Source organism: Lycium barbarum, chromosome 6 (genome assembly GCF_019175385.1).
Source record: "Lycium barbarum isolate Lr01 chromosome 6, ASM1917538v2, whole genome shotgun sequence".
NCBI classification, from domain to species: Eukaryota; Viridiplantae; Streptophyta; class Magnoliopsida; order Solanales; family Solanaceae; genus Lycium; species Lycium barbarum.
Genome location: NC_083342.1, coordinates 97,111,623 through 97,123,676, shown reverse-complemented (window position 1 = coordinate 97,123,676; position 12,054 = coordinate 97,111,623). Strand labels below are relative to the sequence as shown.

At 41.7% G+C, this 12,054-nt stretch overlaps 1 protein-coding gene across 1 annotated transcript; it reads left to right on the top strand.

Annotated features, from left to right (window-relative positions):
• Positions 1-559: 559 nt before the first annotated feature.
• Positions 560-3,277, top strand: LOC132644934 (vetispiradiene synthase 3). The gene is made up of 7 exons (XM_060361617.1): positions 560-792; positions 881-1,160; positions 1,298-1,670; positions 1,756-1,974; positions 2,140-2,278; positions 2,424-2,669; positions 2,765-3,277. Exons 1-7 carry the CDS (start codon positions 673-675, stop codon positions 3,059-3,061), a joined length of 1,674 nt encoding a protein of 557 aa, XP_060217600.1. The 5' UTR covers positions 560-672; the 3' UTR covers positions 3,062-3,277.
• Positions 3,278-12,054: the final 8,777 nt, after the last annotated feature.

Below are 12,054 nucleotides of genomic sequence, written 5' to 3'. Positions count from 1 at the left end.
GGTTATTTATTCGGTTATTTTTTAATATAACCATAACCAAACCAAATATTATCGGTTTTTAAAATTTAAAATCAAACCAAACCAAATGTCGATTTTTTAATTCGATTTGGTTTTGGTTTTAACCAAAACCGTGAACAGCCCTAGCAATGACAATATATTTAGTACCAATATATATAGTCAAGTTATGATGATGGGGAAGAATTCAAGGATGAGTGGATGACAGCATTCAGTAACAGGAATTTGGAAAACGTGAAAGACGCCCCTTGTTCACAAGTAGATCTAATTTAGAAGAAAAAGCATGCTGTTCACAAGAATTTAGATACACTGGTAGGTAGTTATAAATTAATGTTGTACGCTGCAAGTATTTATAAGCTAAATTCAAAAAGAAAAAAGCATGTTGTCATATTATAAGGGAGTATTATATCTATAGACCAGTGACTATATAGTATATAGTCAAGTGTGGCAACCGCCAACCAGACTACTACTTCAACAAGAATTTCAATCGTGAAAGATGGCTGTGCCAAAGGCTCTCACCAAACATTATAAATACTCATTTCCTTCACTTCCATTTCCATCATCACTTGTTCGGTTTCTCTAGCACCTAATAAGAAACAAAAGAAGGGAAAGGAATTTAAGTTCTTTCTGATTTTCCACAAGCTAAGAGTACTAGAAATGGCCCCAACTGCTGCAGAAATCAGTAACTACGAAGAGGAGGAGATTGTCCGCCCCATCGCGGACTTCTCTCCAAGTCTTTGGGGTGATCATTTCCATTCATTCTCCATAAATAATCAGGTCTTTAATTTGTCAATTCGTCTTCTTATCTTGTTGGATCATAAGGAAGTTCATTTCTGACTTTGAACATGCATTAATATATTTGCAGGTTGCAGAAAAGTATGCTCAAGAGATTGAAACTTTGAAGGAACAAACAAGGAGTATGTTAATGTCGGCTTCCGCAGGAAAAACATTGGTTGAAAAGTTGAATCTGATTGACATTGTTGAACGCCTTGGAATTGCCTATCACTTTGAGAAACAAATAGAAGACATGTTGGATCAGACTTACAATGTTGATCCTAACTTTATGGGTCATGAATACAATGACTTGTGCATTTTATCCCTTCACTTTCGACTACTGAGACAACATGGTTACAATATCTCCCCACGTAGGTCCATTACGTATGATACATATGCTTTTTGTTTGTTGTTATATCTATAGTTCTTGGTAGCTTACACCAGGGACTTTTTGTTTTATACTTTTTTCTGCATGAAAACTGATCTTTTGTTTTTCTTCATAAAACAGAAATCTTTAGCAGATTCCAAGACGCAAACGGAAAATTCAAGGAATCTCTTAGCAACGACATCGGGGGTCTATTGAACTTATACGAAGCTTCACATGTAAGGATTCATGGAGAGGATATTTTGGAAGACGCACTTGCTTTCTCAACTGCTCATCTTGAATCTGCAGCTCCACATTTGAAGTCACCTCTGAGTAAGCAAGTGACACATGCCCTTGAGCAATCTCTCCATAAGAGCATACCAAGAGTTGAGACACGCTACTTCATCTCCATCTATGATGAGGAGGAATTGAAGAATGATGTGTTGCTTCGATTTGCCAAATTGGATTTCAATTTACTGCAGATGTTGCACAAGCAAGAACTCAGCGAAGTATCAAGGTATGTTGACAATTTACATTATAAATATAAATTATTTGTTGATAGTAAATTCTCAGAATCTGATATGTTGTTACTTACTTTGTAGGTGGTGGAAAGATTTGGATTTTGTGACAACACTTCCATATGCTAGGGACAGAGCAGTCGAGTGCTACTTTTGGACGGTGGGAGTGTATGCTGAACCTCAATATTCTGAAGCTCGTGTCATGCTTGCTAAGACTATAGCAATGATTTCGATAGTAGATGACACATTTGATGCTTATGGCATTGTCAAAGAACTTGAGGTCTACACCGATGCCATACAGAGGTATGAACTACTTCTCGAATTTTGTCTACAATTTTGAATTTTTGCCTACAATTTATAATCCAATACAAGCCTAGCCGTCAAACACTAGACGTTTCTCCTTCTTCCTATGATATATGTTATGTTAAAGTGATAACTTACCAAATTCATTTCTTTTTCATTTATTAGGTGGGATATTAACCAAATTGACCGGCTCCCAGATTACATGAAAATCAGTTACAAAGCCCTTTTAGATCTCTACAATGATTATGAATCGGAGTTGTCAAAGGACGGCAGATCCGAAGTTGTTCACTATGCAAAAGAAAGAGTATGAGTCATGCGTTATACTAGTTAACTCAATATTAATCAGTTTATCAATCAACTGTGTAGCTTTTTCTCCTCATTTTTGTTCATAATGAAATTTATATATTGAATATGTATTGATGATCGAACGTCTTCGATTGTTTTTACAGATGAAAGAAATTGTGAGAAACTATTTTGTGGAAGCAAAATGGTTCATTGAAGGATATATGCCGCCTGTTTCTGAATATCTTAACAACGCATTAGCGACTAGCACCTATTACCTGCTTACGACAACATCCTACTTAGGCATGAAGTGTGCTAACAAGGAAGATTTTGAATGGTTGGCCAAGAACCCTAAAATTCTTGAAGCCAATGTGACCTTATGTCGAGTCATTGATGACATAGCCACCTATGAGGTATAATTTCGTCAAATAAACTCACATTTTTAATTTTACTTGTGCTACAACCATACCATTCATACTTACACCAACACGTTATGATTTCCTTTCAGGTTGAAAAGGGTAGAGGTCAGATTGCAACTGGAATTGAGTGTTACATGAGAGATTATGACGTATCAACAGAAGAGGCAATGGAAAAATTTCAAGAAATGGCTGAAATAGCGTGGAAGGATGTAAATGAAGGAATCCTTCGACCAACTCCTGTCTCTACAAAGATTCTCACTCGTATTCTCAATCTTGCTCGCATTATTGATGTCACTTATAAGCACAACCAAGATGGATACACTCATCCTGAAAAAGTACTAAAACCTCACATTATCTCCTTGTTGGTGGACTCTATTGAAATATAACTCTTCAATTGTTGAGTACATCTTGGAGCACTTGGTTCCCGGTCCCTCAAAAGTATTCGATCAACATTTGATGGATGCCCAGTTGGTATCTTTGTTGCTAGCTAGAGTAGGTAGGAGTTGTTGGTGATACATGTTGTTATCGTGCAGTGAAGTTACCTGCTTAAATTTTTTTTTTGTATCATTATTGACATTTGAAATATAAACACTTCTTTTAAACGCTCTAAAACAATTCTGGGGATGATGTGCAAGGCTACGCTTCAGCGGTTGCAACAAATCCAGATTAACCATATGAAAATGAGTAGCCGAATAATAATTAGTGTCAAAATAAACACATTATATGACATCAAAACATAAAAAGAAAACTCCAGAAAATTGATGAAGAGATGGCATTTTCTTTTCCTGTCTAGCCTGATATCCATGACAGAAGTGAAACTTGTAGGAAACTCAAAAAGACCTCTCTTTTTGTGTCTAAAACCTTAAAAATAAATCAACCAAGGGTTAAACTTGACTTCTCTGCTAAAGCCTATTACATTTCTTTTCATCTGCATATGTAATTCTCTAAATATTCTGAAAAATATTACAAGCTACGGAGCTTAACGGTAACATAAAAAATACTGCAATTTTGCACTATTACGGCAACACAATCAAATCAAATGAAATACACTAAAAAACTAAAATAGAACATAATTTATCCAACCCATTATATATATATATATATATATATATATATATATATATATATATCCACAAACTCTTTGTGGTGAGAAATTCTTAAGTAGTGTGTGTTGCCAGAATGGATATGTGGAAACAAGAAATTAAGAAGAAAAGAAAAAGGATAGATAGATTGACACAAATATAGGCACAATTAGGCAACCAGAGTTCTTAATTAACTAAGACCTCGTAATTACACACTATTAAGTACCTAATTTCTTAGGATGACCTCAAGGGGAACTAATGTCCCAAGCAACTAATCCTCTCAACAATGTGGCAAGCACAATCAATGGCTTCAACAAGCCCTCAAACTCTCAATAGAGTATCAAAATATCAATCATCAAAATAGTCTTAAGTCTAATGAAATGTTTAGCCTACTACTTATGCTAGGAAAATAAGGAAGACATCTAGCTATTACAATTATACCCTTAATGAAGTAAGGGCCTTGTTTGGTTAGTCTTTCGTTGTGAAATGCATTTATGTAATAGCCCCTCTTTGCACGTGTAGCTTTCCTCTTCACTCATTTGACCATCTTGATGCTCCACTTCATCCTCCGACGCAATCATTCACACTTGGAATTCCCGGGAAGGTTCTCGAAATGTCCTTGAGGCAACTCGAATTGCATCATTCTTCCCTTCTTGAAAAAGATTGGTCCTTGAATCTAAACCTTGCAACACCATAAGTGTCACGACCCAACCCCGTAGGCCGTGACTAGTGCCCGATCTGGGCACCCGAACCCATCTATTAAATATTATCTCAAATTCTATCAACTCATTCTAGTATATGGCGGAAGCCGACAAGGCTTTATTTCAAATTTAGGTAATTTCCAGAAAAATTTCGGCAGAGTTTCCTTTGTTTTACGGACTATCCAATATACCCTGCACGCAGAAAATACCAACGGAAGCCACACAGGGCTAACCAAGCAATATATAAACATATGCGGACCGGCCGCCTCGGCGTATAGGGTCGCCCAAACAACATATGCGGACCGGCCGCCTCGGCGTATGGGATCGCCCAAACGACATGTACATACATTCATACAGAAAGACCCTAACCCACAAACATGTCCACAGACCTCTAAACAGACCGACAGAATCATATGACGGGACAGGGCCCCGCCGTACCCATGAACGAATATATACAAATGCACTAATAAATATATATACCAAAAGTATAAGCTCCGGAAAGAGAGGAGCACTCCGAATAGCAGAAAGGGTGTCCTAAACAGGTGGATCACCAGGCTGTGCGTCTGTACCTGCGGGCATGAAACGCAGCCCCCGGAGAAGGGGGTCAGTACGAAATATGTACTGAGTATGCAAAGCAGAAGGTACAGAAATAAATCTGAATAATAATCGAATCAGATATATAGAAAATAATACATATCAAAATGTTTATTCCCAAAGTATAAATTATGCATAGGGCACTGGAAAATGTGGTCGCCCGCCTGTCGATGGCGCCACAACACAGCATAACACCAGAAAGTTTCAAATCTCCGAATCCCCGTCACACATCACAACACAGCATAACGCCAAACACAGCATAACGCCAAACATAAGTGGAACCCGGCCCTCGAGCAAGGAGCACGGTGAACCATAAACACAGCATAACACCGGAATATATCAAAAAAGCGCACGACAACAGAACCGGCCCGGGAACCGGCGAACGATATCATAGTAGGCACGAGCGGAGTAGTGAGGAATCATATGCATAAAATCATTATTATAAATCCGAAGGATAAGTAAAATAGTCATATTTGAAATCGGAATAATAATTATCACTTTTTGATTCAAAGTTGTCGAATTTACATAAAGGGCGTCGCGGGACCCACGGACGAGTATAGACCCGAACTGAGTCCGCCTATGAAAAACATACCCATTATACATCAAGCAAACTCCTATAAAAATTATTGGAGCGATCCGAGCCTCTATGCGAAAAATATGGCATTCAGAGATTACAAAATTCCTTAAAGCGAACATTTTCCATGCGAATTTCGGAAAGCGATTACTTCAAATACATCATGGTTCATATTTCATAAAAACATACATAAGAGTGCCAAAGAATATATATATATGGATCATAACATGCTCGGATCTCGAATTTGGAATTCCCTTAAAGCTCCAATCTAGCCTATGTGAAACTAAGGCATGCCAAAAGAAGGAAGGTTGCTTTACATACCTCAAACGCTCTCCAATATGATCCAACTCAAGCTAAGTCCAAACTATGATTCGGGCTGCCCAAGGTCTACAAACAAGCCATAAAATGCCAAACATTAGCTAAAGACTTTTTGGGCATTAAATTCCAAATTTGCCCTTAATTCTACAGAAATTTGGACAGCATTTCCCCTGTAAATAGGCCACCCCGAGAATTTAACTCGGCCAAAATAATCAACAACAACAACAATAACCAACCTAGCAACATCAACAATAATAGCTTTCTTTTCCATCATTCAACAACTTACATAAATTCACTTTGATGACTTGCATTCAAGCCAACGTCGACGCTTATACATTCACATACTAACCCGAACCCATACCAACAATATTTAAGGACGTTCTAAGCAATTCATACAACATTCCCAACAATCCAAATTTTTCTCCAACTTGGCCGAATTCAGCCCCTAAACCCGAGACACCCCTATAACCTTTCCTTCATTTTCGAATCATGATTTGTACCCACAATTCACATTCTAACAATGCTATTTTCATCAATATACAAAATACATTAAATGTACAATGATCTCCAAATCAGTTCACAACAACTACAACATCAATTTGAGTCATTAGACATTCATTTCCAACATAGAATTCACAATGACGATGACTAAAACATTAAGCGATATTCATTCGTTCATTGTCATATAATATGACCCATTTCGACCAACACTACACATATACATATGTTGATGATTCTTAGCCATCCTACACACTACAACAATTTAACATGCTACAAGGAATTTATTCAACAACCCAATCACAATACCCATTTACACGGCTAGCACACCCATCACACAACCCACTTCCAATCATACTATATTTCATGATTTCCAACCACTATAAGATACTACAACATGAATATAACCTTCATAACACAAAAACATAATGAATGCTTACCTTCCTTCTTCAACTTTCCAATAGCCTAGGGTTTCCAAAAGATGAAAATAATGGGTTGATCGCTCCAACGATGCTTCCACGCTACTTAGGGACCTCAATATAGTGGGTTTACATCATCAAAATAATTTTTGGAGGACAAGAAATGGAAGTTGATCTTTGTTGCTGCTGGCCGTGAGCCTCCTTGGAGGTTTTCAGCTTTGCCCCTTTTTTTTCCAAGTGTGGTGAATGAAGAATAATGACTAGAAGTCATCTTTTATATAATATAAAGAGTGTACAATATCCCTTGGCCCACATTAATGTGTTGTCCCAATTAAAAGATGACACAAAATTGTGTGGGCCAACCATGGAAGTTGTGGATGATTTTCTTCTTCCAATTTTTCACTTTTGGTCCCAAATTTTCCTAATTGTTCCATACCAATAAATTCATGCACAACTTATATCTCAAAATAAATTCGAAGGTCAAGAATCCCGACTTTGTATCCCAAAATAATTTTGTCCTTAGCTTATCATAAATAAATCCGGATTATTCCACTGTACAAAAATACGGGTTCTAACATCCTCCCCCCCTTTAGAACATTCGTCCTCGAATGTCAGATTAACCTTACCGGTCATACAACAATTTGGGGGAGTTTCCTTACTAACTATCACAACAATACAATCATTGATCAACGATTCATTTATCAAACAACATAGTCAAATAGAGAATTGGATTACCTGTAGGCTCTGAAAATAAATGAGGATACTTCTTCTTCATATGCTCCTCAGCTTCCCAGGTCATTTCCTCTCGGTTATTATTCCGCCACAGCACTTTAACAGAAGCCATATCTTTGTTCCGCAACCTTTTTACCTGGCGATCCAATATGGCTATAGGCTGCTCCTCATAAGATAGCTCCTCTGTGACCTGAATGTCCTCTACAGGAAAGACTCTGGAAGGGTCACCAATACACTTACGAAGCATAGAAACATGAAATACCGGGTGTACCGCTCCCAAGTCAGCTGGCAAATCCAATTCGTAGGCCACCTTGCCTATTTTGCGAATAATCAGATAGGGCCCAATATATCTCGGACTGAGCTTTCCTTTCTTGCCAAATCGCATAACACCTTTCATCGGTGACACTTTCAGGAACACCCAATCGCCAATCTGAAACTCTAACGGTCGACGTCGCTTATCGGCATAAGATTTCTGTCGGCTCTGGGCTGCCAACAATCTTTCTCGAATAAGTTTCACCTTATCCACGGCCTGCTGGACCACATCTGGGCCAATCAACTCAGTCTCCCCAACATCAAACCAACCGATCGGTGATCTACACTTCCTGCCATACAAAGCCTCATATGGTGCCATCTGAATACTGGAGTGGTAGCTGTTATTATACGCAAACTCAACAAGCGGTAAATGATCGTCCCAGCTACCCTTGAAATCAATAGCACAGGCACGCAACATATCTTCCAATGTCTGAATAGTGCGCTCGGCCTGTCCGTCGGACTGGGGATGGAAGGCTGTACTCAGGCTCACCTGGGTCCCCAATCCCTCCTGAAACGATCTCCAGAACTTAGCTGTAAACTGGGCACCTCTATCGGAAATAACAGACACAGGAACTCCATGAAGTCGTACAATCTCCCTGACATAAAGCTTGGCATAATCCTCAGCTGAATAGGTGGTCCGAACCGGAAGAAAATGGGCTGATTTCGTCAGCCGATCAACAATAACCCAAATAGAATCATACCTCCGTGGAGTGCGAGGTAGACCTGTAATAAAGTCCATATTAATGATCTCCCACTTCCACGTCGGTATCTCTATCTCCTGTAATAGCCCACCGGGCTTCTGGTGCTCAATCTTAACCTGCTGGCAATTTGGACACTGAGCAACGAACTCTGCTATATCTCTTTTCATACCGTCCCACCAATATAGGCATCTGATATCATGGTACATCTTCGTCGACCCTGGGTGAACAGAATATCGGGCGTAATGTGCCTCGCCCATAACCTGTCGCCGCAACCCTGCAACGTCAGGTACACACAATCTGCCTCTGTGAAATAACACTCCATTAGGTGAAATCTCAAACGGAGTCTTCTCCTGTGCCAGCGCTGCGTCTCTGTACTTTGCCAGAATAGGATCCTCATACTGATGCCGCTTAATATCTTCTGTAATAGAGGACTCAGCAATACCTCGAACAGAAACCCCAACATCTCCAGAATCAGCAAAGCGAACTCCAAGACTAGCCAACTGATGAATATCGCGAACCATTTCTTTACTCTCTGATGGCACGTCTGCTAGGCTGCCCATAGACTTGCGGCTGAGTGCATCCGCCACAACATTAGCTTTCCCAGGATGGTAGAGAATGTCAACATCATAATCTTTCAGTAACTCTAACCACCTCCGCTGCCGCAAGTTCAGCTCTTTTTGCCTAAAGATGTACTGAAGGCTCTTATGATCTGTATAAATGTCAACGTGAACCCCATATAAATAATGTCTCCACATCTTCAAAGCATGAATGACCGCGGCCAGCTCCAAATCGTGAGTAGGATAATTCTTTTCATGTTTTCTGAGCTGCCGGGAAGCATAAGCTATCACCCTGCCGTGCTGCATCAACACACATCCCAAACCAATACCAGAGGCATCACAATAAATCACATACCCATCTGGACCCTCCGGAAGAGTCAGGACTGGAGCCGTAGTCAACTTCTCTTTCAGCAACTGGAAGCTACGCTCGCAAGCATCTGACCACTGAAACTTAGCTCCCTTCTGAGTCAGCCTTGTCAAAGGCGCTGAAATGGAAGCAAACTTCTCCACGAATCTCCGATAATAACCAGCCAATCCCAGAAAGCTACGCACCTCTGTCGGCGTCGTAGGTCTAGGCCAATTCTTTACGGCCTCGATCTTCTGGGTATCCACCCGGACGCCATCAGCCCCAATAATATGTCCCAGAAATGCCACTGAAGATAACCAGAATTCACACTTAGAAAATTTAGCATATAATTCCTGGTGCCGAAGTGTGCCAAGTACCGTCCTCAAATGGTCTGCATGCTCTGCTTCTGACCGAGAATAAACCAGAATATCATCGATAAATACGATCACAAACATATCCAAGAACGGTCTGAATACCCGATTCATCAGGTCCATAAATACTGCTGGGGCATTTGTCAGCCCAAAAGACATAACTCTGAACTCATAGTGCCCATATCGGGTCCTGAATGCTGTCTTGGGAATATCAGCCTCTCGTACCCGTACCTGATGGTAACCCGATCGCAGGTCTATCTTCGAGAAGTACCTGGCACCCTGCAGCTGATCAAACAAATCATCAATCCTGGGGAGGGGATATTTATTCTTGATGGTTACCTTATTCAACTGCCGATAATCAATGCACATCCGCAGCGAGCCGTCTTTCTTCCTCACAAATAATACTGGAGCTCCCCAGGGTGACGCACTAGGCCGAATGAAACCCTTCTCCAATAAATCTCTCAGCTGCTCTTTCAATTCTTTTAATTCTGCAGGTGCCATTCTGTACGGAGGAATAGAGATAGGCTGAGTGTCTGGCAACAGATCAATAGCAAACTCTATCTCCCGTTCGGGAGGTAGACCCGGAAGCTCATCTGGGAATACATCTACAAATTCATTAACCACTGGGACTGACTGAAGAGTCGGTGCCTCTGCCTCTAAATCATGAACACGGACCAGATGATAAATATACCCCTTTCTGATCATTTTCTCAGCCTTGAGGTATGAAATAAACTTACCCCTCGGCGATACTGTATTACCTGCCCACTCTATAACTGGCTCCCCTGGGAATTGGAATCGGACTATCTTCTTTTGACAATCAACATGAGCATAGCAAGAAGCTAGCCAATCCATACCCATAATCACGTCAAACTCGATCATATCTAACTCTACCAAATCCGCCTTAGTGCAGCGGCCACAGATAATCACGGAACAATCTCTATAAATCTGACTGGCTATAACAGAATCCCCTACTGGTGTAGCTACCTCAAAAGGCTCTATCGGTTCGGATTCTATCCCAATTTTATCAGCAACGAGTGGAGATATAAATGATAATGTAGAACCAGGATCAATCAATGCATACACATCACGAGAGAAAACCAGTAATATACCTGTGACGACATTAGGCGAAGCCTCCTGGTCCTGTCTGCTGGCTAAGGCATAAATGCGGTTCGAAGGACCGCTAGAACCCGAAGCTCCGCCACGACCCCTGCCGCGGCCTGCTGGTGCTGGAGTACCTCGCCCCGCAGGGCGCATCGCCACCGAGGCTGAAGATGAACCACCGGCTGACCCGGTAGACTGAGCTGAACTGCCTGTACCACCTCTAGCCGGACAGTCTCTCATCTGATGGCCCTGACGGCCGCACACAAAGCATGCACCCGTAGCTCGGAAACACTCTCCCGGGTGCTGTCTCCCACAGTAGGAACACAAAGGTCTGGGTGGCCTCATCTGACTGCTGGAACCTCTGTTCAACTGTGAACCTGAAGCCCTGGAGCTCGGGCCTGCCCCTGAATATCCGACACCCTCAGATCTCCTGCCGGTAAACTGTGGGGGTGTACCCCGGCCTGACGGAGGAGGATGTCTGCCTGACTGCTGCTGCTGAGGCTGTCCGCCTCGAGAATCTCCAGAATAACCTGCGAATCTGGCCCTCTTGGGCGGCCTCCTGTCCCGATCTCTGCTAGAATAATCAGCTCTATGTCGGTCCTCCATACCTAGGGCATAAGCCTGTAGTCGGGCAATATCCATGTCTGCCTGCAATGCCACCGCCATACAGCCATCAATCAAATAGCGGTCTAACCCCATCACGTATCTGTGCATCCGATCGGCCATATCTGCTACTATGGCAGGTGCATACCGGGCCAAAGAATCAAACTCCATATTATACTCACGGACGCTCCGACCCCTCTGCTGCAGATGCAAAAATCGGTCAACCCGCGCTCGCCGTAACTCTGGGGGCAAAAAGTGGTGAGTGAAAGCAGTCACGAACTCGTCCCAAGTAGCTGGGGTAGCACCCTCACCCCTGGATAGCTCCCAGGACTCATACCAGTGAGCAGCAACATCCCGTAGTCTATGCGAAGCCAACTCAACAGACTCAGTCTCTGAAGCCCTGACCAAATCTAGTGAGCGCCGCATCCCCCGAATAAAGTCATGGGGGTCCTCGTCGGGCTTAGACCCGT

Bases quoted from the DNA above. Each gene is read 5' to 3' on its own strand.
- LOC132644934 (XM_060361617.1), top strand. From the start codon at position 673: ATGGCCCCAACTGCTGCAGAAATCAGTAACTACGAAGAGGAGGAGATT. The intron at 1,161-1,297 runs GTAGGTCCATTA...TTCATAAAACAG, and splicing joins TGGTTACAATATCTCCCCAC to AAATCTTTAGCAGATTCCAA. The intron at 1,975-2,139 runs GTATGAACTACT...TTCATTTATTAG, and splicing joins TACACCGATGCCATACAGAG to GTGGGATATTAACCAAATTG.